Raw genomic sequence first — 21,872 nt, forward strand, 5'->3', positions numbered from 1 at the left:
TCTTCATCTCTCCCTCTTCATCTCTCCCTCTTCATCTCTCCCTCTTCATCTACTACCCTGCCCATCTGTTCCACCACTCATTCAGTTCGAGACATTTTTCACTCACTCAAATCTCCAACCAATCTGAATCCATTTCCTTTGTATCCTGTTTTCGAATTCACCATCTCAGAAGGTGAGGCCTTCTATTTCAACGCCTTGAAATCTAAGATCTAATGGACCTCTCCATCAGTGAGCCAAAATGTCATTCATCACCCTACCCCCGGAGTTACTTCTTAATTTCGGCGAGCATCTTACCCGAAAGAAAGACGTCAGCGCTCTAGCTCAGACCAACCGCCACCTGCAGCAAGTGTACGAGCCGCTACTCTATGGACGCGGAAAGCAAGACACGGCGACGGCTGACTTGCGCTTGAACATCTCTTTCTGGGCCAGCTTTCGTGGCAAAGTGGAGGTACTCACCAACCCCGTCAAACATGGAGCCACCTTTCGGAACTAATGAGTCCGAGGCTAAAGAGCTGAGGTGGCCCACTATGAAATACCACCCAGTCTTTATGGCCGCCAGGAAGGGTCATCTTGAGATCGTCAAATTCTTTCTTGACCGAGGTTTTGAGGTTGAATGCAGGGACTCTAAGGGCTGCTCGCTGCTTCATCTGGCCGCGACTCATAACCATAAATCCATCGTTGACGAGCTGATTGCAAGGAATGCGAATATATTTTCCACGAGTGATGATGATCTGTCAATCTTTTATTTTGCCGAAGAAACGAATATGAACGCTGTCATGCCAGCCCTGTTCGAGGATGTCTATCATGAGGAGGATCGATTGCGCGATGCAGTGTCTCGTCATGTTGCAGACAGCGTTTCATTTCTACTGACTAACGGGGCTGCGGCAGATAATCATGATACTTACGATACTTACCGCTGAGCTTGGCTATTCTCCAGAGCAACTGGAAAATATGCGAGCTTCTGTGCAACTACGGTGCTATGCCTCACGGAAGCCTTCCTCATGGTAGCCTTCCTCATTGCTGGCGGCTTTGTAAAGTGGACCGTCATGAACCTAAGGAAAAATATCCCTTCGTCATTCAAACTGTCTACCATGGACAAAGAGCATTCCATGAGATGTGGGACGCCTCTAATCAATGCTTTAACTTTCTCGATCATGATCGACCCAACGACGGTAGCCTGTTCAGGACAGCAGTTGGCTTCAACACCCTCCTCTGTGCAGCATATCATGGGGACGATGAAATTGCTCAGGGCTTTTTAAACAGGTTCCCTGAGCTTGAACGTAGCGTCCCCGACGCAATGACGCGATGAGTTATTTTCTCTCCAAGGGGGCTGATCCCGACTACACACTGGACGGGGCAGTGACGGCCCTATCGCATGCAGGTTACCATGGATGGGTGGATCAGGCCCAGCTGCTTCTTTCTGCCGGTGCAAGTATCACTTGAAAAGACGTTGCTGGCGAGACTCCCATATGGTACGCTGTTCAGGCGCGCCGGACGGAGGTGTAGGCGTTATATCGGAAGCATTCACCAGCAGACTTTGAAGCTTACAAAAACACAATGGGCTTGGAACGCGATAAGATTAATACGGCCAAAGATACCGGCTACTGCAAGACCTGTTCATCTTGGTGGGAGGATAAACTCAATATCTGTATGTGGTGGGAGTATGCTCAAAGGGCAGATGCCGTTGCTAGAAGACACAGCGGTCGGCGGACCGTGATACATGAGTTTCTGGTCGTGGCTCGCTGAACGAAGAAAGCTGTCATCGGGAATTACTCTCCGCCATTGCTCCCTAATTGTTTGTGTTCCACGATTGCATAAATTATGCCCCTCAGGCTAGATATTACTATGCAATCCGTTCATCAACTATGAATCTTTGTTTCATGCTATCCAGCCCGACAAAAAAAGCTATCATCCATCTATCTCATCATCCCTCAGTCATACGTCTAAGATCTCACGACTGACTTCCCTGAGAGCCGAAACAGACCATCAACTCAACCACCAACAAGCCCAGAATGCCCAACCTCAACCCCAACCGACTGACCAAGTACTCTGCCATTCAAATGACCAGCACCGGCCTACGCACCGCCACCACCGCACCAACCGCTCCCCAATGCCCACGTCCTCCGCCCTGCCGCAGATGCAACGCCATCACATCCCAGTACATTGTCTCCGAGAACAACGAGAATGGCAACGCTAAACGACCTTACTACCGCTGCCACCACTGTGGCACCTTTGCGTGCTTCGCGGATCTGCGAGGGGTGCACCCCGACAACCCCGCGTGTGATTGTGAGGGCCAGCTGCCCTGTCGTCTGCAGGTTGCCAGCCAGAATGACCGCCGGTGCTTTCCCGGCGCCTTGTTCTACACTTGTGCGGTGGGGGGATGCAATTATTTCCAGCGGCTAGAGGACGAGAACGGGGAGGCTGTGGTGATCTTCGAGGAGTCGATCCCAGCGGGGCTGCAGGGGGCGAGGTATATGGAAGCACGGGGGTTGTGAAGGGGTGATCCATTCAGTAAGAAGGGTCGGAGATGAGGTTGCTGGGTCTATTCTTCCTATGTCTGTTGTCTATCTTTACTTAAGGTCAGATTGGCTTTGTTCTTACCCTTGCTGGTTTCCAACTAAGTGTGAACTTGATGGGTTAAGGTCGGGTTCCTAGCAATCTAGTTTGATTCCGAGTTGTATAAATCTTTGTAAGCTTTTCTGACTACCGTCGAATAAAGTACCGTCTTGGTGTAATCTAGCTTGTTGTCAACAAGCAGGGATCCCTGCATAGCAGCCGATAAACCCCGCATTTCTGACGTACTTCCGCTTAGGTTAAGGTCCCAGCTGCTGATGTAAGAGGTGACTTTAAATATCGTTACCTTCAGAACCCCTTTTCACTCCATGCTGGTTTGATTAGCCTCACCCTTTTATTCTTTCCTTTACTCTCTCAAAGTAAATAAAAGACACACCCTCTGGAAAACCCGCTCAAGTATACAAACCCACCCCTGATCCCTGATCCACCGCCTCTCTTTCATCACCAACAAATCATGCCCTCCACACCTCCCCCTCAAACAATCCCCCTCCCCCAAACCTTCCACCACAACACCACCACCCACAGCCACACCATCCACTGGACCACCCTCGGCGACCCCTCCCACCCCCCCCTCATCTTCATCCACGGCACCCCCTGGTCCTCCGCCGTCTGGAACGACTACGCCCTCACCCTCGCCCGCACCTTCCACGTCCACCTCTTCGACAACCCCGGCTTCGGCCACAGCCCGCTCGGCACGCCGCTCCCCTCCCACCAGCACGACCCTGAAACCACCAAAACCATCGCGTTAGACGCCGACCTATCCGACCAAACTGCCATCTTCGCCGCGCTGTACACCCACTGGTCCCAAACCTGGCCGCCCGTCTACCAAAAACGCGCACATGTGATCGCCCACGACCACGGGGGGTTGATGAGTCTGCGCGCGCACCTGCTACATGGACTTCAATATGCAAGTCTGTGTTTGATCAATGTCGTGGCGCTGGGGCCGTTCGGACAGCCTCTCTTTAAGCTGGTGGCTGAGAACCAGGTGGTGTTTGAGGCGTTGACTGGGCCGGTGTTTGAGGGGGTTGTGGAGGCGTATATTCGGGATGCGGCGTTTACTGAACTAAGCAAGGAGAGGATGGAGATGTTGAAGGAGCCGTGGGTGCGAAGGGGGGAGGAAGGGCGGAAGGGGTTTGTGAGGCAGATGGTGCAGGCGAATTATCGGAGTACGGAGGCGGTGGAGGGGCGATATGGCGAGGTTGGCGCCAACGTGCCTGTGTTGGTGGTTTGGGGGGTGGAGGATCGGTGGATTCCCATGGAGACGGCGGGTAGGTTGAGGGAGAGGTTGAATGCGAGGGAGCTGGTGTTGATTGACGGGGCGGGCCATTTGGTGATGTATGATCAGCCGGGGAGGTTGGGGGTTGAGCTGGGGTGGTGGTTGAATGAGGTGCGGGGGTAGTACTTATTTTGCTTTTGGGGTTTGGGTCTGGGCTGAGGGGTGAGTTGCTCGTTGCTACATGGCTTGTTATACGTATACGTTGAGTTTATCAAGTTTTGTGTTAGTTGCAACTAGGTAGACACATGTTGAGGGTGTCGGGGCGAAAACCAGGATCAACCATCCCTGGCCGCTAGAAGGCACACCATATGCACCAAGGGCGTGGGGATCGTGCGCTGCGCTAGTAACTGCCAACACTTATCCTCATTCAGCTCATCTGCGGTGTTCACGGCATTGTCCAGCTCCAGAAACAGCCGGAGTCTGGCTGCCTGCCGTTCGATCCGAGAGCTTGGCCTGTGCAGCCCCACTCCGTGCCTTGTCCAGCCCTATAGGGCTGACCGTCCCTCGCATGCGCAGATTCTTAGCTAAGCTAGGCCACCACCTCATTGTGTTGATTGCATTGGCCAATTTCATTAAAAATGTGTGTTCTGGCTTCCAGACGAATCCACTATGATGGCCTCAGAATGGCTATCTAGCAGTCTTCCAACCCCTCTGTCGCTCCACTCGCACACGCAGCTTTACAAATCTTCGAAAATCTTCAATAGACTGACTACAACTGTGCCTGACCTGACTGACATCCTCCACATGACGAGGTTTCTACAATGTGCTGAGGGGGGAGCAGTTCAACTGGCGCGGAGAACTCGCAGTCGCACTTGTTCCGTAGTGGAGAATGTCTGGGGGTACCCACCCCGGAGACCTTCCACAATAAGCCGAAAACCTGTCCGATGCACTGGAACAGGGGACCTTGGTGTCTTTCAGATTCCCTATAAGCCAGGAAAGTATTCTTGCAAGATGAGAGTAACACCCAGAAACATCTGAGCCCTCATCAAGCACAGATTGTGCTATGGAAGCGCCATTCACGCCATCACCATGCGATGCTTTGCCCCCCAAATCACCTGCGCCATAATCGGCTTCGGACTGCTGGGATCCGCCAAAGGGCTGGATGAAGGTCTGATTGCGACCACTGTGGACCTGCCGTCTTTCATTCGGGAGTTCAAGCTCCATGCCAGCAGCCTCAGTGCATCTGAGCAAGCCAACCGGTTGTCGAACATCACGTCCATGGTGAACCTCGGCTGCTTACCCGCAGCAGTGCTAGCCTTTTTGCTGAGCGATAGAGTGAGCCCGCTGTGGATGATGCGGCAGTTGTGCGTGCTGTGGATCGTGGGAGTGGCGCTAGTGATCTCGTCAGCGGGTAATTATGGCCAGCTGCTGGCGGGTCGCTTCATCGTGGGGCTGGGGATTGGCCAAGCTGGCATTATCGGGCCCATTTATCTTGCTGAGATTGCGCCGGCCTCGTGGCGGGGTATGATGGTGGGTGTGTATGCTGCTTCGGAGTATGTGGGTGTTTTGATAGGGGTGAGTTGCGGAGGTTCGTCGGCGGTGGTCAGCCGGTTGCTAACTGACGGGCTATAGTATTTTGCTGGGTACGGCTCATCACTGCATATCGTCGACAATAACAACCAGCAATGGATCATTCCGCAGTCGAGTCAGATAATGATGGCCGGCTTCATTCTCATTGTGTCCATCGGCTGTGTCGAAAGCCCCCGCTATCTATGCCAGAAGCAGCACACCGACCGGGCCACACGAGCCCTAAGTCGACTGCGAGCCCTCCCCGAAGACAGCCCCGAGATCCAGGACGAGATCGAATCCATCCTGCAGCAGACAGCACACAATACCTCTAAGAATCTCGGACGATCTTTGCTGACCTCATGGAAACTTTTGTTCGGCCAGTCAGCCAACCGCAAACGCTTTCTGTTCCTGCTCTCAGCCCAACTCCTGAGTCAATGGTCCGGCACCAACGCGATCACAAGTCTGAACCCCTTCTTCCTCTTCCATCCCTATCAACTATTCCAGCAATTGACACCTTTCCACAGCATACGCCCCCAAGTTCTTCTCCCTCCTCGGCATGACCGGCTCCTCGGAGAAACTCTTCAAGACAGCCATCTTCGGCGCCGTGAAACTGGGCTCCGCCCTCCTCTGCGCCGTACTGTTTCTTGACAGCCTCGGCCGTAGACGCTGCCTTACGCTGGGGATTGCCCTGCAGGTACTCGCCCTGCTGTATGTGGCCATCTACCTCACCGCGCTACCCTCCGGAACAGACGGTAGGGCGTCCGCTCATCGCGCGGCCATCGCCGCCATCGCCGCCATCTATATCACAGGCGTCGGGTACGCCTTTGGCTGGAACTCGATCCAGTACCTGATCACGGCGGAGATGCTGCCCACCGCCGTGCGCACACTAGGGACGAGCCTGCTGATGTGTGTGCATTATGCAAATCGGTTTGCGCTTACCAAGGTATGTTGCTTCATTTGCTGTTGGTGGACCTGTAAAAGATGTTGGCTATCGCATTCGCTGGTGAGCCGGGGTTGGTTGTAGAGAGGATAGTTTGGCTGACTGAAGCAAATTACCAGGCTGTCCCGACGATGATGCTGGCGGATGCGCTGCAGCCGAAAGGCACCTTCTGGTTCTTCTTCGTGGTGGCGCTACTGGGTCTCCTGTGGGGGGTGTTCCTGTTGCCGGAGACAAGGGGGCAGAAGTTGGAGGAGACCAGTCGGTTGATCTCTTGAGCTCTGCCTTCTTGCGTCGTCTGAAGAAGTAAATGATGCTGTTACTTTTCCCGGAAGGAATATTGCCTACACTCAGTGCAGTAGCATTCTTCTGCGTTTTTTCTGGTGCCGTCGTAGGCAGTTCCTGGGGCAGGCTTCAACCTCGCGTACCTAAAGTCCTCACAAATCAGAAAAGGGTGTGTAGATGGATAATTTACTCAGAGGTCGAGGCATACCAGTGCCGGAAGGTGCATGTAACTTCGACTTTCCCCGTATTCTGGTTCCGCAACACCCAATCCTGGATATTTACAATAGTAGAAATGAAAGGGTCATCTTATAAGATGATGTCGAAATCATTCCCCCTTCTTTAAGCTGCGTCGTTTGAGAATTGTGAAAAGATAAACAAAGGGATGCAACAACATGAAAGCTATTCCTCGACCGCGGCAGCGTAGAGAAATCATTAGTCCAATCACTCCGATATCTCCGGGCTGTCCAGATCCCACCCAGCCAGAGCAAATTGTCTATCGAGTCACAACAAAGAGCCGTATTGGATCAACGAGGAAAACAATTTTATTCGAACCGCCGGACCGGTCGCCCGCGCTGAGCGTCGTGGTCTGCGAGCCCATCTCGGTCATCGCAGTTGCCAAGTCGTATAAGCGGGTGTATGATTGCAGCGATCATTGGCCCTGGTCTTTCAGTTGTCAATCCTTTATGATGTGTCCTTTCATATGGATTTTTTTAGCCAGTAACAAAATGACCCCAACCACCGTCGGAAGTTGCAGACGCTTCAGGTGATTATTGGACTGGATTGTGAAGAGTGACGATGTAGAGGATGTATTGTCGGCATTGCTTCAGTATTCCAGCATGATAGAAGTTTTAGAAAACAGATCTTCTTTGTAGATAAGTTTCATGTGGTAATTAGTTGCCATTTGTGATACTCTGATGTCTATTCCATTTGAGAGTCCTAGTTGATACAAATATGGATAATCATTTTAAGGTGTGGTGTATCTCTGAAGGACGAGTAAGAAGCAGTAACAGTATTTCTCAGTTCACATAGGAAGAAGAGTTTAAATGCTGACTGTGATCTTCTAGGATTGAATGCTCCTATCAACTACTTGTAGAGATACTCTTCAGCTAGGAGCGATACTCTAGTAGGGTACCAGCTCAGAGGGGTCAGAAATTAGTGCAAGGGAATCAAAGATTATATAAATATACTCTAGCCCCTAAGCACAGTACTTTCTAACTCCCCGGGAGCTTTCTGACCCCTTCAAAATATTTTGAGTTATGTAAGCCTCAAAATGAAGCTTTTAATCTCCTCTAACATTAAACATATTAGAACTTTAAGAAGCCTTTTATATTAGAAGTCTATATTAACACTGGCCTTATAATACTTGTAAAATAGCTATTCATTAAAGAGCCCTACAAAAATTCCAACTTAATCCAATTCTTTATTGAATTGTAGGTTTCGGCTTTTCTAACCTTCTCACACTAATTTGTGACCCCCCTCCGAGCTGATAACCTAACTCTAGTCATAATTCCATGAATTCTTTCATAATGAGTCAGCGGAATGTCGGCTATGGGTTACGCAATGGATGGAGCCCACTAAAACCCTCTAGGGCTGGTGGGGAAGCACTAACTTAACAGACTGGTACAGCTTACCGAAGGGTCGACTACGTAAGTACGGAGTAAGCTTAAGCTCTTCTGCTTGGATCATCGCCAAAATAGTATAGTTTATTGCTTAGCCTGTCTAAGAGATTGCAAATATCCACTTCTTATCAGCATTGACCACCCAAAATCGCTGTGGGTACTCGCGGCTCAGCAGTCCACCTGTTGGGTCTGCGATATAGGCTATAGAATTTTGGTTCTTTACTCAGTACACTAGTAGTCCTGGTAGCAGATTGTAAACTCCTTCGGGCTTTTGATTTCCTTTTTCCTTTCACTTCTTTCTTTCTTCTTTTTTTTTTCCTCCCTTTTTTTGGTTACTTGTACCTCATTCCATCTTCAATGAAGATACCAAATAGACCATCCAAGCTATCATAGAAATAATCCAGAACAGAGGTCTCCCAATATGCAGGACCTATTCATAGATCGGATAAAATAAATGATATTCTGCGGTGTTCGAATCAGTCCGCCGCCCAGGAAACCAATGATTGATAGAAATCAATTCTCTACGAGACAACGCACAATTTCGCCTGTCAGCGAGGTTGAGTTGTAGCTGAATCGCGAAGTGGGTGGCTTACTTGCTAATGGGGTCATGAAGATTGGCGGTCTTTCGTGGGAGGATTCGCTCTAGCATTTGCTACTTTGATAGTATTTCTTTTTGGCTAACTCTAAGCGAGGGTTCTCCTGAGAAGATATCCATTCTTCCAGCAGGCTCTTGACATAAATAGCAGGACACGGAAGTAAATTCCCCTGACTCGGTATCTCTCAACACCACACCTCAATCCTCTAAAGCCCTTTTTTGTTGTTCTTGTCTTTTCTTTGAGTCGCGATGGTCGGGCTACAAATCCTGGGAGCCATCATTCTCGGCGCGATGATGGCACAGGCATCGTCAGTGAGCATCCACAATATCACCTTCGCGCACAACTTCGCGACGGAGGCGCTCAATGCCGCGACGCCCTATGTCAACTTCTCCGAGTTCGGCTACCACGGTGGCCAGCTGCCCAAGGTCTACGCCCTGAACCAATCCAGCCACGGGGTGGACTACCTGCCCGAGGAGAGTTTTGCGGAGTTCCGGGGCATCATCGCCGGCACAAACAACGCCAGCGCGGCGTTCAGCGCGGAGCAGGAAGCTCTGGTCGGGACCTCCTCTAGCACCACCACCACCACCAAGCGCACCACTACCAATGCCATCAGCATGCTTCTGCGCAATTCCGTGGGCGAGGGCAATACCTACGCTGTCAAGGCCAACCACAAGATTTGCCATACTGGGACCCATGCCCCGTGGCACTACGTTGTCGTCTACTGAATCAAAGAGGCGTATATCACCTTTTGGAAGAGCGATGCCTGCAACGGCAGCAAGGACAGCTTCAATCCAGTCTGTGACTACTACGATGATCCCTCCGAGGTCTGCGTCTTCAACTTTAGCCCCAAGTCCTTCCGCGTTTACTCGGGTTGCCACCATAGCTATGGCTGGGGTGATGGCTGTGAGGCGCACACTCTGTGATTGAAGCTTTGGGCTTGTTGATGTTTGGATTGAGCCTGGAAGAAGACCCGAAGGGTAGCAGCAAGAGGAAGGATGGAGCAGAGTTGACACGGGATGTTGAAGTTAAGCAAACCAATATGTGTTAGTGAATATGTGTTGCGATTATCCGTTTGTCTTGCGATGTTGTAGACATTGTCGTTGTCGTAAGAATCGTAAAGACTAGATAGGTCCCGATCTTGCACCATAAGCTTGCAGCAGTCTGACCACAGCGTCGTGGCCGAATTCTGCCGCACAGGACAGAGGCGTCTGACCATCCGAATTGGGCACATCTGGACGGACTCCCCTAGCCAGCAGCAGTCGGACCACTTCTTCGTGTCCGTTGCGTGCTTCCCACCAGAGCGGCGTCTCCCCCATCGAGTCTTGACAGTTGGCATTCACTCTCTCTGTCGCAAGGAGAAGTTTGGCCACTGCTTCGTGTCCATTTCGGGCAGCCCACCACAAGGGCGTTTCCCCGTCTTCAGTCGGGCAGCCATCCGGGTCTGCCCCTTTCTGGAGCAAAAGCTTAACAATGGCAGCGTGACCATTCCGTGCTGCCCAAAGCAAGGGAGTCCCGCCACTCAGGCTTCTAGATTCAGGGTCCGCACCATGCGTGAGCAGCAACGTGACGATTGTCTCATGTCCGTTCCGCGCGGCCCACCACAACGGGGTCTCTCGATTGGAATTTTGTGCCTCGGGATCTACTCTGTTGGTGGCTAGGAGGAGCTTAATGATTGTCTCTTGCCCATGTTCTGCGGCATACAGCAGGGGCGTCTGTTCGTATGGTCCGGGGGTATCAGGATTCACCCCCCCCATGGCGAGCAGCCCTGTAACCACATCTTCATGTCCGTGAAACACCTCCCACCAAAGGATTGTTCTTCCCTGGGAGTCTTGGGGAGCTGGGCTTATCCCTTTGGTCGCAAGGAATAGTCGAACGCACGCGTGGTGCCCGTTTCGCGCGGCACACAGTAACGGCGTCTCGCCGTCTGAGTCTGGGGTATCCAGGGATACCTTCTGCGTCGTTGCGATGAGAGCTCGAATCACGGCCTCATTTCCAGCCTGCGCAGCCCACCAGAGGGCCGTGCGGCCTTTGGAATCAGCGGAAGTCGCATCGACACCTGGCATTGTGAGCAGCAATTCGACGACAGCCTCATGTCCCGACTCGGCTGCTAACAAAAGCGGCGTTCGTCCATCCGAGCTCCTGGAATCTGGGTCCACGCCGTCAACGGAGAGCAGAAACTCGGCGATTTCCAGATGACCATTCCGCGAAGCCCACGCGAGAGGCGTGCATCGACCAGCCCCCGCATCGTTTGGGTCGACGTGCCTTGCCGCGCAGAGCAGCTTCACCACGGAATAGTGACCATTCCGCGCCGCCCACAGGAGCGGCGAGTTTCCGTCTACATCTTTCCTGCTCGCATCCACGCGGTGCGTCCCCAGGAGCGCCGCGACGATCGCCGTATACCCCCGCTCGGCGGCCACCATCAGGGGGGTCTCTCCCCGCAGATTCGGCGTGTCAGGCCGAGTCCTCGCCCAGCCTAGTAGCCGCCGCACCACCGTCTCATGCCCTAGTTCCGCGGCGACGAGCAGCGGCGTCTCCCCCCACTCGTTCGGGACATTCGGATCGTCGAGCCCCTCGTGCGCGCGCAGGAGCTCGACGACGGCGTCATGGCCGTTGCGCGCCGCAAGCAGCAGTGGGCTCTGGAAATCCCAGTCTTCGAGGTTGGCGTCCACGCCTGGGGTCGCCAGCAAGAGGCGCACGACCTCCGCGTGGCCGTTCTCCGCCGCGGAGAGCAGCGCCGTTTGGCCGGACCAGTCTTCTTCGCGGTGATCGGGATCGAGTTTCTTGCCGCCGTCGTTGGCGGCGAGGAGCAGGCTGACGATCCCTGCGTGTCCGTTCCGCGCTGCGAGGGAGAGGGGCTGTGGCTCTTCTGAATCATCTTCTGCGGGGAAGCTGGGATTGCTGCTTCCCGGCGCGAGGAGCAGCAGCCGCCGGACGACTGTTTCCAGGCCGCGCTCTGCCGCATACGATAGCAGGGCGACTCCGTTCGTGAGCCCGTCGAGAAAACTCTGCAGTGTGCTCTCGAGCCGTTGGCGTCTTGCTTCGCTCCAGCTGGGGAGGGCTTCGAGGTCTGATAGAGCCCGATCCGCACTGTCATCCTCCGGACGCGGTGAATCATTATCGTGGTTGAGATGTGCACGGACATGGGCAAGGAACGAGGTCAGGAACCTTTCTCGGGAAGCGGCATCATTCGCCGCAGCATAGTCATCGAGAAAGGCAGTGAGGAGTCTCGTTAAGTCGACGATTCCAGCGGTCGTTGTCCACGGGTCTGGAAACTCCTCTTCCTGCGCCAGGCGTCGGAGAATCTCGGCGGTGGATTCCAGCTGTTTCGGGCTCAACGATCCCCATTGGTTGTCGTTATCGCTAGTTTCTGAAAACATCTTGGATTTTCGAATGATTTCTCCTGTGTTCTATGGCTATCTGAAAGGGAATAGAAGATAGTATCAAGCGTTGCTGGCGGGTACAGTAGGTAACTTAATAGTTACTTACCGATGACTCACTTCCCAGGAGTGGGTGGGGGGGGGGTTCTTTCAAGCGATAGAGCAAATCAGTAACAGCAACACTGCAACAGGTCCTTTTCCTCCTTCCAAAGGAGAGTGGTTCATTCATACCGTCAGTTACAGTCTTGCTTACACAGTAGTTTTTATAACTGCTGCTTGTAGACAACGGTAGTAATGGCACCTGTGTCGCCGCGGATGGCCTGTAACGTTATAAGCGGCGGCCACATGATGTGAGAAATTACCTTAGCTGGCCCTTCTCACCACCATCCTCCTCTCTGTGTACGTACTTCAACCAATGAAATCAACAAGTTGAATAGCTACAAATCCTCGCTGCTTTGGTGTACAAGCCCCCTTCACAGAGAGCCTGGAACTTTGAGCCGTCGGCCGGTACCTCGGTCTGTCACACTGCCTAATGACACGACAGGGCAGGGACAGTGCTACCAGAACCTCGTGTGTTCTCGCGGATGTATCTATATTCAGGGTTCATCCGTGGTATATAGGAATTCCCGCATGGATGACAGCAAAAGTCGAATGTAAAATACCCCTCCCTGGCTCCAGTAGTCCAACAACGAAAAGACTATGGTGCTACTCGTCCTCATTATGGTCATCAAACGGCCAGTGTCGCTTCGTCATTTCGCGCTCGTGGTCAGTGTCAAGTGAAGCAAGACCATCGATTTTTACCTGACGGGCACGAGCACAGGCGGCTTCATATTCTTCTAAAGGGGTCCAACCGTCCACGCCGATGCCAATAATATTGCGAATCTGTTTGAGTTGGAGATCAACCTCTTCCTGCTCGCCTTGTGAGTGCATGATGGAATCAGCCTTGGTCGTCGAGAATGATATCGGACACGGGCTGGTTGAAAATCGGTGCCAGCATTTAGAGATTAGAACAAGGTCGGCCTGGAGTGGGATGTTATTCCCCTCCCAGGGCTCGCCTGCGTGAGTAAAGATGCGGCGCGTAAGCATGTTCGTAGCCTGATCCATGGCGCGGAAGTGAGGTCCATTGAAACGCTGCGTGGAAGCCAAGTAGAAGAAGTGGGTATGGCGACGCTTGAAAACATGAAGAGCCTCGGCTTTTTCTTCCTCGTCCATGTCGTCAAGATCCGGGGTAGGAGGCGGGCGGAAATTAAGCGATTCAGGGTCGTCGTAGTTCTGAAAGAATTTCGGGATCCCGGCAGCGAGAAAGACTGGCAGCACAGATGCGTGTTGCCAGTCAATTAATCCGACAATGTCGAGATCGTCGGAGACAAAAATGTTGTTCGGCTGAAGATCAGGGTGGCGAAGGACAGGTCGTAAGAATTCGTCCGGTGGAAGCAGTTCAGGAGCAATCTTGAGGTAGAATTCCAGCGACGCAATATGCTCACTGGGATCAGACAATCGATAATTCGTGGATTCGCGATATGCACGTTCAAATGGGAAGCGCGGCCGGCCATATGCGTCTTTCAACGCAGGATTTCGGAGAACATCGATTGGTTCCTTACCTAGTACATGGTCAGGAGCGAGGCAAGCTGGCATAGAAGGCACTTACAAGGGCCGCGATCAGTGCGGAGCGAGGCACGCTCTGCGAACCACCATTCAAGAGCTGTACTAGGGCCGATGCAGCAATCCGAGTCTGGGATGACAATGCGGGGTGAGTCCAATGGCAGGTCCTTGGCATAGTATATGCTTCCCGCTTGCAGGAAGCTCAATAGCATGAACCTTTGCTTCTAGCTGAACAAGCTGCAGAAGCACCTTTAGACGTTCACGATCAGATAGATCGAACCACCGATCACCAAGTGGTCGCCCTGGTAGCTTCTCCATGATAATATACTCGGAGCCAACAGGACTGTTAGCATCTGTAGAGTATGCGTACACACGGGGCACCGGAATACCATAACCCCGAAGGAGAGCCAGGGTCGCCACCTCGCTAGCGACTGTCAGTTGCCTTGGCTTAGTTGAGGGATATGGCAATCGCGCAAGGGCCTGAGTATCATCAAGCATAGTTATCAGTAGGACACGATTGAAGCCTCCTTCTGCCAGCTTCGATAGACTCTTAATATTTGTGTCCGATCTCTCCAGCGATCGAGCAGCGGCGCGTTTTAACGCATCAACATCAAACTTTCTGTGACGCTCAGCGAGACGGACTTCCTCGTTGTATCTACCTATATAAGCTATCAAAGCTGGGAAGTAGAAGGCCTCTTCGTGCAACCCACATCCATCGACCAGATGTGTATTCGAATAGTCGACCATTGTTGTTCATCGTTGAAACCTTTCGGGAGGTAACCGTTGAACAGGACATGACACACCTACAAAGGGAAATGGATCGAGTGACCGGATACGGACACCATGTCGATGATCCCACCTTCATTTCGATCATGCTGAAGCCGGTTCGTTGATGAAAGAGTTAAACTGTTGCGGTTTGCGCGTCAAAGGGGTGAAACGTGCTTAGTCATCGATAAACAGACAGTTCGGTCACATTCAATGTATGCAGTATGCATTTTGCTCCATGTACTGAGATGCAGGGCCAAGTTGCAGATCGAGCCTTTTGACTGCGAGAGTATTATTCAAGGAGCTATGGGTACAGAGCCCGACGGTCGATGCATGGTCGTTGAAGACAATCGTAGATAATGATACTAGGGCGCTCTCTCCTCTAGTCCTCAGTTTGTGAACAACCCAGGCTGAGCATGCAATCTCCCTCTTCGTAGGCCAGTAGCGAGTGTCGGCTGGCCGGAGTAGACAACTCCTAGACTGTACTGTAAAGCCTCGTTATAACGATACGCATTATAACGATTTTCGATCTACAACGATTGCGCCGAACAAAAAATTAGTTCTAGTATACAAAAATTGCTGTGTTGCTTTATTGCGATAATCGGAATTGTCATTTATCTAGCCGTACAAAAATCGTTAAAACAGGTTAAAATTACCTAGAAAAGTAATAAACGAGAACAATCTTGAGTATTAGGAGTAAATTCTACAAAGAATGTCACGTGTATATACCATTTGTTTTGTTTCAATACAGCGACTTTTACTGTATAACAATTCCAAGGGGCCTCACCAATTCTATCGTTATAACGAGGGTTTACAGTATGGAGTGCTGAGGATGATGAGACCTCCGCTATCCGAGGTCGGGTCTATCCGTTTGTCGGATCGGATCACGGCTACTAGTTAATGGCTTGAACCATTGCCTCAAGCCGAGGGCTGAAGGTACTCGGCAGTTATCAACATGTCCTTTTGTATCTCAATGCAGTCCGAGGTGAATTCTCGACTAGCCGCGAATTAGTATAAGACCAACGATGGCTACCATGATATCCGATCAGCATCTGAAGAAGAGAGTTCACGCGCACTATTGCATCCTCTTCACACTATCTGAGCATTCTTGATACCATTTGCAATTCGGAGAATACACAAACACCATGCAAACGAACGAGTTACAAGAAGTGGCGCTGGCCCTGCGCACCGCGCGCGACAATCGAGCCCCCATCACACCACCCACCAAGACCTGGCCCGCTCTTGACGCGGACTCGGCTTTCGAGGTGCAACGACTGAATGTCAAGCACGCCGTCAGCAACGATGATCGCTTGGTCGGTTACAAGCTCGGAAACATAGCCAAGGTCATGCAGGACGCGTTTGGCCTCGATCAACCAGACTATGGCTTCCTTCTGGCCAGCACCTTTCTCTACGAGAGCACCCCCTTCATCTCGACCACTATATCAAGCCCTACGTGGAGCTGGAGCCTGCTTTTGTGCTGCGCAGCTCGCTCCGCGGTCCCAACGTGACGGTAGCCGATGTGATCAACGCCATTGACTATGCTATACCTGCCATCGAGATCATCGACTCTCGGGTGGAGAATTGGGCGATCGATCTGCCTGACACTCTGGCTGACAACGGCTCCACTGCCAATGTCATTCTCGGCGGCACTCCCCGGAAGCTCACAGATCTAAAGAGTCTGCGGGATGTGCGGGGTACGCTCCAGTTTAATGGTCGGGAGGTGATGGATGGAAACACGGGGAATGTGCTGGGTAATCCCCTGTCGGCAGTGGCCTGGTTGGTGAATCGACTGGCTGCATACGATATTGAATTTCAAGCCGGCCAGGTGATTCTACCTGGCAGTTGTCTCCAGGCCGTTCCGATGGATAAGCCCGGGAAGTGGAGGTGTACTTTTGAGGAGTGGGGCACTATCGAGTTTGACGTCGCGTGAGCGTGTTTGGACTTTGGGTAGTCAAGGCGGGACAGATAGATGAAATTCGATTTCTTCTGGATTTGTTCAGTATCAACCCTACATTAAATCATTCACAAGTACCAGGTACCTAGTACATACATTTGCTATGGTTGGTGCAGCAAATAGAGTGAGCCGGGTTCCTCGGCTCTCACCAGACTTTCTTGATCGGGATGATAGGAGAAGATCTCTCGTATCGAGATCAACGCTAACAGCGAGCACTAGCCCTACTTGAGCACTTATCGACCTTATCCTGCCACCAAGTTAACTAGTTATCTGCGGGGATGGAGTCAACCAGCAGCCACCCGCCGTTCCCCGCAATTGCCAACTTCGCCTTCGGCTTTGCCAACTGTTCTTTTTATCTCCTTCGATCATGCCATCGCCCCAAGCCGAGCTTGCGAACTCCTGCACAATATAGATGATAGTTGCACGGCCATCAATTGCAATGACGACCGAGGGTAGGACTGAGCGCCGAAAGTTCCGAAGGACTGCCAATGCGTAAGGGCCAGGGCCCCCCCCCCCACACGCTCCCCGCCGGACTCCTCCCACTAACATCCGAGACAGGTGCATCCCATGCCGGCAGAGTAAAATCAAATGCTCTGGGAATCAGCCATGTGGGAACTGCCAACGACGGATGGTGAACTGTCGATTTGTGGATAGTGGTCATAGGATAATCATTCACCAACCCAGCAATTCCACTCCGTTTGAGATAAACAGTCATGCATCAGGTGGGGAACCGAGGAATCTGAGGAACCTCACAACATCGCAACAAGCGCATAAAACTGACCTGATGCGCAGGGGCCAAGCGACCCGCAAGTCTGGCTTTTGTGTCAGATGGCCATGAGGATTGCCCTGATGTGCTGCTCACTCCTCCTTCTCTCGTTTCTCAGCATTTCGATCCAGCACCATACATAGGAGTGCAACGGCCTGCCGAGTTGTCCAATCCAACGGTCGACGGCGCGCGCAGCATCTGGACAAGTCCATTCACACTCCCCTCAAGAACCATCAAGAACACCCAGAGGAACAAACGCAACTGGGGTGAGTTACCATGCTCTCAGCCCGTCGGTGTCAGCTAACCAAGAATGGCGCAGTCTGGCTGGCACCCTCATCAACCTGGTCCTTTACTGCCAGACTCACCCTCCTTCTAGCTGAGAAGCTCGAGTTAAACTCCCCCTACAGCGCCCCGAATTTTTCCGGGGAGGACATCTATGTCCTCCGATTGAAATCATGCCCACCCGACGACCCCCCCGACATCAGCGGGTTACCGTCAATCGATCACGCTCTCTACCTGTTCAACACTGTCAAATTCCACCTCGGTCAGAGCTATCGCTTTCTCGACGAAGCCACCTTTGTCGAGCATCTTCAGGAGTTCTACCACGGGAACGCAGCCGAGAAAGCTGCCGCATCGCGTCTGTGGTTCGTACAATTCCTCCTCGTCTTGTCCTTCGGGAACGCCTTTCTCTCCTCCCGCTGCAAATGCACCACCGAGCCGCCAGGGTCAAAGTTCTTTATCCGCGCGATGGCCTTGATGCCGGACCACGCCTCCGTCTGGAAGGACAGCCTATTGGCCATTGAAGTGCTGGCTCTAGCTGGTCTGTATCTGTACTCGATTGATCACAGGGAGTCCGCCCATGTATACGTAAGATCCTCCCTACTTTTATCTCTGGAACTTATCTCAAGAACAATACAGCTCGGCCAAGCCATCCGCATCGCGCAGCTTGAAGGTCTACACACGCAACTCCCTGAGGAAGAGATTGGACTCCAGACGGTCGAGCGGTGCCGCAACCTGTGGTGGACACTTTACATCATGGACCGCCACTTCTCTTGCTCGCTGGGGATCCCCATGTTGACGCGCGACAGCGATATCACCACCGTGCTGGACTCGCCCAGCGCGTGCTCGCAACGCGATGCAACCCTGTGCTTGCAGGTGAGGTTGTCGCACTTGCTGTCTTTTATTCTTACCAGTGAGCTCTTGACCTTTTTGACTTCTGATGCTCTAACGATGGCTGATGATCCCGTCCAGCAATCTACAAAACCCAGAAGACGCAGCTCGGGACGTTCTTGGACCAAACCAAGTCAATCCTGCAGACGCTCGCGGGTCACGCGCGGGAGATTGAGAAGATCATCTACCGAAAATTCCAGAACTCGATTGATACGATGCCTCGAGGGACGCGGCATATTACGCTTTTGTATCATCAGGTTCGTACATTTCCTCTTCTTCTGGAAAGAAAGAAAAAAAGAATAGCCCGCAGTATCCAGTCCAACAAAGAATTATCCCGACTAATACCATACAAAAGTGCGTGATGGTCGCCACCCGGCCCCTCCTCCTCTCCGTCCTCAAGGAAAGACTCGACACCTTAACCGAAGGCGACGAGGACTGGCAGACGATCCTCGCGCCGACGAAAGCCCTGATTGCCACGGGGATCAAATCCGCGGTCAAGACGCTGCAGATCCTGTCGGATGAGGATAGTCCCCTCGGTAGGCCCCCTTCCCTCAAAACCCTTACTGGGAAAAGTATCGCCCCGCCACAGTGGCTTACCCCGACGTGTAGAAGTCTTCCTCCCCTACGACCTCGAATTCACTTACAGCGCCGCCATCCACCTTGCCATGGCGCAAGCCCTCTTCCCCCTCGACCCCAACGAGCACGGCACCCGGGGCATCCAGAACGCCCACTCCATTCTGTCTGAGATGGCGAGCAAGGGCAACCGACTCGCTGAGAACCGTTCCAGGGAGTTAGTCTACCTGGAGGGGTTGTTCGCGGAGCTGGCGAAACGCATCGAGCGGCGCGGGTTGCTGACGCTCTCGCTCTGGAATTCTCCGCAGCAGCAGCAACATCAACAGGACTGTGTTACTGGGAATACAGCCGGGGGGACCGGAGGCGGGGAGACGTTGACAACGCAGGCAGCTGGGGGGAAGGAGTCTGGTGAGCCCATCGTACCGGGGCATGAAGCGGGTGCTCCGGGTGGAGAGGACCCGTTCTGGTCGTCCCCGTCGGCTCCGACGCCCACTACGAGTAATCTGGAGTTGTTGGATAATATTGGGATCTCGTCGTATGAGTTCCTGTCGATTGTGGAGCAGATTGGGAGGCAGGAGTATCATAGTATTCTGGATACGGGGGCGGGGATGGGGTGATTTCTAGGTGGAAGGGTAATGGCATTGTGACTACTACTTTCTTAATGACTTGATTGTTTGTGATACGTGTGGAAGCTTGGAGATAACTTCCTGTCTCTGTGAATTAGTTTACTGGACTTATCAACTACGGTTATAGTGCTCTCTGATAGCGATATCGGCGGGGTTGGGATGAGTCTAAGCATGGTAGTCATAGTTTATCGGAGAAATTACGGTGCCCATAGGGGATCACTAGCCCATTGGATCAACGCTGCTTTCGTCAGATTAAGCTCTTACTTACATCCCTCCGATAGCACAGGGATCGGATACGTGATCTTCAACCCCTCCTCTCGGGTCGGATGGTCGGGTTCGTGATAACCATCCGAGAAGGGCCCGATAAGCCGTTCCACCCTTTCTCAGATAGCTTAGTGGGGTCAACGATGGTGATTTTCATCACGAGATATGATTCAGAAACACAGACACTGAAGTTTTGCGGGGCATTTACTAGCACACATGATCATCGCAAGCAGCCGATATGCGAGAGCCGAGGATTCGAAGGATGCGATCGGGATGGAGGCACGCGGAGGCAAGTTGAACGACTGGGGACCAGAGTATAGATGTATAGCTGTTCTATAAATCATTCCGTCTTTCGGTCTGAATATTCTCTCCTTGAGAGACTATCAACAACAAGTTCTCAACAACAATCATCACATCCCACACCATGGCTCCAGCTGCACTCCTCCCTCTCACGGCGCCGGTCGTGATCGGCCCTGCCACGAAGAAAGCGACTCGTCCCAGCAAAGCGTTACCGCAAAGCCTCATCGATGGAGCCAGACTCAGCACCAAAGAGCCCTTCACCCCGGAGAAGCACCTGGCTTTCCAGTCCCCCGCAAAGATCTACACCATGAAAGACATCGGCCTCGAAGGCCACGGCATCTCGCCCAATGCAGTCACCGACCCATTCCCCCTGTTCACGGAGGAAGCAATCAAGCAGATGCGCGCGGAGATCTTCAGCGAGCCCGTGTTGGAGAAATGTCAATACTCGTCAACCTTCAACAAAAACATGGTCCGCGGAATGGGGCCTGCGTGAGTTTTTCCACTCCACTACCCGTTTGTCACCATGCAACAAGCCCAGCTAACAAGGCACTGTGCATCAATCCAGTCTCGCCCCCTTCACCTACGACGCATGGCGCTCGCCCGAACTCATCGCCAAGATCTCCGAAGTGGCCGGCGTCGACCTTGTGCCATCCATGGACTTTGAGATCGCCAACATCAACATCTCCATCAACGACGAGCACGACCGTCTGACGCCGGACAACGCGCCCGACACCGACCAGCTCTCGGCGGTGGCGTGGCACTACGACAGCTTCCCGTTTGTCTGTGTGACAATGCTGTCCGATTGCAGCGGGATGGTCGGCGGGGAGACGGCGCTGCGAACGGCGACGGGCGAGATCATGAAAGTGCGGGGCCCCGCCATGGGCACGGCCGTGGTGATGCAGGGCCGCTACATCGAGCATCAGGCGCTCAAGGCGCTGGGCGGCCGCGAGAGGATCAGCATGGTGACCTGCTTCCGGCCGCGATCGCCCTTCGTGCGCGATGAGACCGTGCTCACCGGGGTGCGCGGCATCAGTGATCCGTCCGAGATGTATACGCAGTATATGAGCTACCGCATGGAGATCCTGGAGGAGCGGGTCCGGGCGCGGTTGCAGACGGAGAGGCGGCGGGAGTTGGGGAAGCGTCCGTTTGATGTGCAGGAGGCCAGAGGGTTCTTGGTGGAGCAGGTGCAGTACCTGGAGGCGATGTTGGGGGAGATTGTCGAGGTGTCTGGCGATTAGGGAGGTGTGTTGTGGGCGTATGCTTCTGGAGAACGGCGGTCTGCATGGCTGCTCTTTCAGACTATGAGTGGATGCTAGCAGTTTCCAGTTTTCCAACAGTTTTGAATTTTTGAAAAAGATAACTTCCCAGCTGGCCTTGTTGCTGTCATCTCCTCTGTAGCCTTGATTCTTTGCTGGTGGTGGCCAGTGAGACTGTAGTGTGAGTGTTGTTTGTTCTTTTTGTTTGTACAATGACGGCGGTTACCCGTTTGGGCACCCGCTCTTCAGGCACCCAGGCTCCAACCTCTCTTCCTCTCATCCACCACCATCGTCATTATTCCTCATTTCCATCCTCATCCTCCTCCTCATCCTCCTCCTCCTCCTCCTCCTCATCTTCATCCTTTTTCCCAGGTTAGGCTTTCCGTCAGCAGCTTATTATTCCTTTATTCTTACTTACTAGCT

At 52.8% G+C, this 21,872-nt stretch overlaps 12 protein-coding genes across 12 annotated transcripts in view; 8 read left to right on the forward strand and 4 right to left on the reverse strand.

The window, feature by feature from the left end:
* The window catches only part of BO95DRAFT_447391 (uncharacterized protein), an 810-nt gene extending 57 nt beyond the window's left edge, over positions 1–753 (forward strand). Inside the window, exons 2-3 of the mRNA XM_025587609.1 lie at positions 1–172; positions 230–753. Of these exons, the coding sequence (XP_025437441.1) occupies positions 239–493 (255 nt within the window). The 5' untranslated portion in view covers positions 1–172; positions 230–238 and the 3' untranslated portion in view covers positions 494–753. The remainder of the gene's footprint in view (positions 173–229) is intronic.
* Positions 754–2,012: 1,259 nt separating this feature from the next.
* On the forward strand, positions 2,013–2,495 carry BO95DRAFT_507754 (uncharacterized protein; the record flags this gene model as incomplete). Its single annotated transcript, XM_025591272.1, has 1 exon — positions 2,013–2,495. The coding sequence occupies one exon, from the start codon at positions 2,013–2,015 to the stop codon at positions 2,493–2,495; it is 483 nt and encodes a 160-aa protein (XP_025437442.1).
* Positions 2,496–3,028: 533 nt separating this feature from the next.
* On the forward strand, positions 3,029–3,973 carry BO95DRAFT_485836 (alpha/beta fold hydrolase; the record flags this gene model as incomplete). The annotated part of the gene is made up of 1 exon (XM_025590429.1): positions 3,029–3,973. One exon carries the CDS (start codon positions 3,029–3,031, stop codon positions 3,971–3,973), a length of 945 nt encoding a protein of 314 aa, XP_025437443.1.
* Positions 3,974–4,879: 906 nt separating this feature from the next.
* On the forward strand, positions 4,880–6,662 carry BO95DRAFT_518321 (general substrate transporter; the record flags this gene model as incomplete). Its single annotated transcript, XM_025591965.1, has 4 exons — positions 4,880–5,365; positions 5,423–5,819; positions 5,884–6,302; positions 6,419–6,662. 4 exons carry the CDS (start codon positions 4,880–4,882, stop codon positions 6,572–6,574), a joined length of 1,458 nt encoding a protein of 485 aa, XP_025437444.1. The 3' UTR covers positions 6,575–6,662.
* Positions 6,663–9,089: 2,427 nt separating this feature from the next.
* BO95DRAFT_456993 (uncharacterized protein) lies at positions 9,090–9,719 on the forward strand (the record flags this gene model as incomplete). The annotated part of the gene is made up of 2 exons (XM_025588450.1): positions 9,090–9,512; positions 9,552–9,719. The coding sequence occupies 2 exons, from the start codon at positions 9,090–9,092 to the stop codon at positions 9,717–9,719; spliced, it is 591 nt and encodes a 196-aa protein (XP_025437445.1).
* Positions 9,720–10,196: 477 nt separating this feature from the next.
* Positions 10,197–10,493, reverse strand: BO95DRAFT_334866 (ankyrin repeat domain-containing protein; the record flags this gene model as incomplete). The annotated part of the gene is made up of 1 exon (XM_025581929.1): positions 10,197–10,493. A coding segment is annotated over one exon (297 nt), but the record flags the coding sequence as incomplete, so codon positions are not given.
* A 342-nt stretch (positions 10,494–10,835) lies between these two features.
* BO95DRAFT_374365 (ankyrin repeat domain-containing protein) lies at positions 10,836–11,216 on the reverse strand (the record flags this gene model as incomplete). Its single annotated transcript, XM_025583097.1, has 1 exon — positions 10,836–11,216. A coding segment is annotated over one exon (381 nt), but the record flags the coding sequence as incomplete, so codon positions are not given.
* Positions 11,217–12,845: 1,629 nt separating this feature from the next.
* Positions 12,846–14,471, reverse strand: BO95DRAFT_507769 (phosphotransferase enzyme family protein). The gene is made up of 2 exons (XM_025591273.1): positions 13,822–14,471; positions 12,846–13,774 (listed from the first exon to the last, which is right to left on the reverse strand). Exons 1-2 carry the CDS (start codon positions 13,985–13,987, stop codon positions 12,879–12,881), a joined length of 1,062 nt encoding a protein of 353 aa, XP_025437448.1. The 5' UTR covers positions 13,988–14,471; the 3' UTR covers positions 12,846–12,878.
* BO95DRAFT_327621 (phosphotransferase enzyme family protein) lies at positions 14,088–14,520 on the reverse strand (the record flags this gene model as incomplete). Its single annotated transcript, XM_025581876.1, has 2 exons — positions 14,088–14,430; positions 14,486–14,520. Coding segments are annotated over 2 exons (378 nt in total), but the record flags the coding sequence as incomplete, so codon positions are not given.
* Positions 14,521–15,685: 1,165 nt separating this feature from the next.
* Positions 15,686–16,501, forward strand: BO95DRAFT_507775 (2-keto-4-pentenoate hydratase; the record flags this gene model as incomplete). The annotated part of the gene is made up of 2 exons (XM_025591274.1): positions 15,686–15,883; positions 15,940–16,501. The coding sequence occupies 2 exons, from the start codon at positions 15,686–15,688 to the stop codon at positions 16,468–16,470; spliced, it is 729 nt and encodes a 242-aa protein (XP_025437450.1). The 3' UTR covers positions 16,471–16,501.
* A 287-nt stretch (positions 16,502–16,788) lies between these two features.
* On the forward strand, positions 16,789–19,746 carry BO95DRAFT_476864 (Zn(II)2Cys6 transcription factor). Its single transcript, XM_025589955.1, has 8 exons — positions 16,789–16,986; positions 17,053–17,216; positions 17,287–17,526; positions 17,580–18,127; positions 18,179–18,452; positions 18,512–18,687; positions 18,786–18,966; positions 19,040–19,746. Exons 1-8 carry the CDS (start codon positions 16,907–16,909, stop codon positions 19,618–19,620), a joined length of 2,244 nt encoding a protein of 747 aa, XP_025437451.1. The 5' UTR covers positions 16,789–16,906; the 3' UTR covers positions 19,621–19,746.
* A 492-nt stretch (positions 19,747–20,238) lies between these two features.
* On the forward strand, positions 20,239–21,431 carry BO95DRAFT_476865 (uncharacterized protein; the record flags this gene model as incomplete). The annotated part of the gene is made up of 2 exons (XM_025589956.1): positions 20,239–20,682; positions 20,759–21,431. The coding sequence occupies exons 1-2, from the start codon at positions 20,318–20,320 to the stop codon at positions 21,429–21,431; spliced, it is 1,038 nt and encodes a 345-aa protein (XP_025437452.1). The 5' UTR covers positions 20,239–20,317.
* Between the last annotated feature and the right edge of the window lie 441 nt (positions 21,432–21,872).

This window comes from Aspergillus brunneoviolaceus, assembly GCF_003184695.1.
Source record: "Aspergillus brunneoviolaceus CBS 621.78 unplaced genomic scaffold BO95scaffold_88, whole genome shotgun sequence".
Taxonomy (NCBI): Eukaryota; Fungi; Ascomycota; class Eurotiomycetes; order Eurotiales; family Aspergillaceae; genus Aspergillus; species Aspergillus brunneoviolaceus.

Excerpts from the sequence above, each read along its gene's own strand:
- BO95DRAFT_507769 (XM_025591273.1), bottom strand. The coding sequence starts at position 13,987 with ATGCTATTGAGCTTCCTGCAAGCGGGAAGCATATACTATGCCAAGGAC. Across the intron at positions 13,775-13,821 it reads CCGCACTGATCGCGGCCCTT|GTAAGGAACCAATCGATGTT; the intron begins GTAAGTGCCTTC and ends ACCATGTACTAG.
- BO95DRAFT_476864 (XM_025589955.1), top strand. The coding sequence starts at position 16,907 with ATGATAGTTGCACGGCCATCAATTGCAATGACGACCGAGGGTAGGACT. Across the intron at positions 17,217-17,286 it reads GATAAACAGTCATGCATCAG|GGGCCAAGCGACCCGCAAGT; the intron begins GTGGGGAACCGA and ends CCTGATGCGCAG. Across the intron at positions 17,527-17,579 it reads GAGGAACAAACGCAACTGGG|TCTGGCTGGCACCCTCATCA; the intron begins GTGAGTTACCAT and ends AGAATGGCGCAG.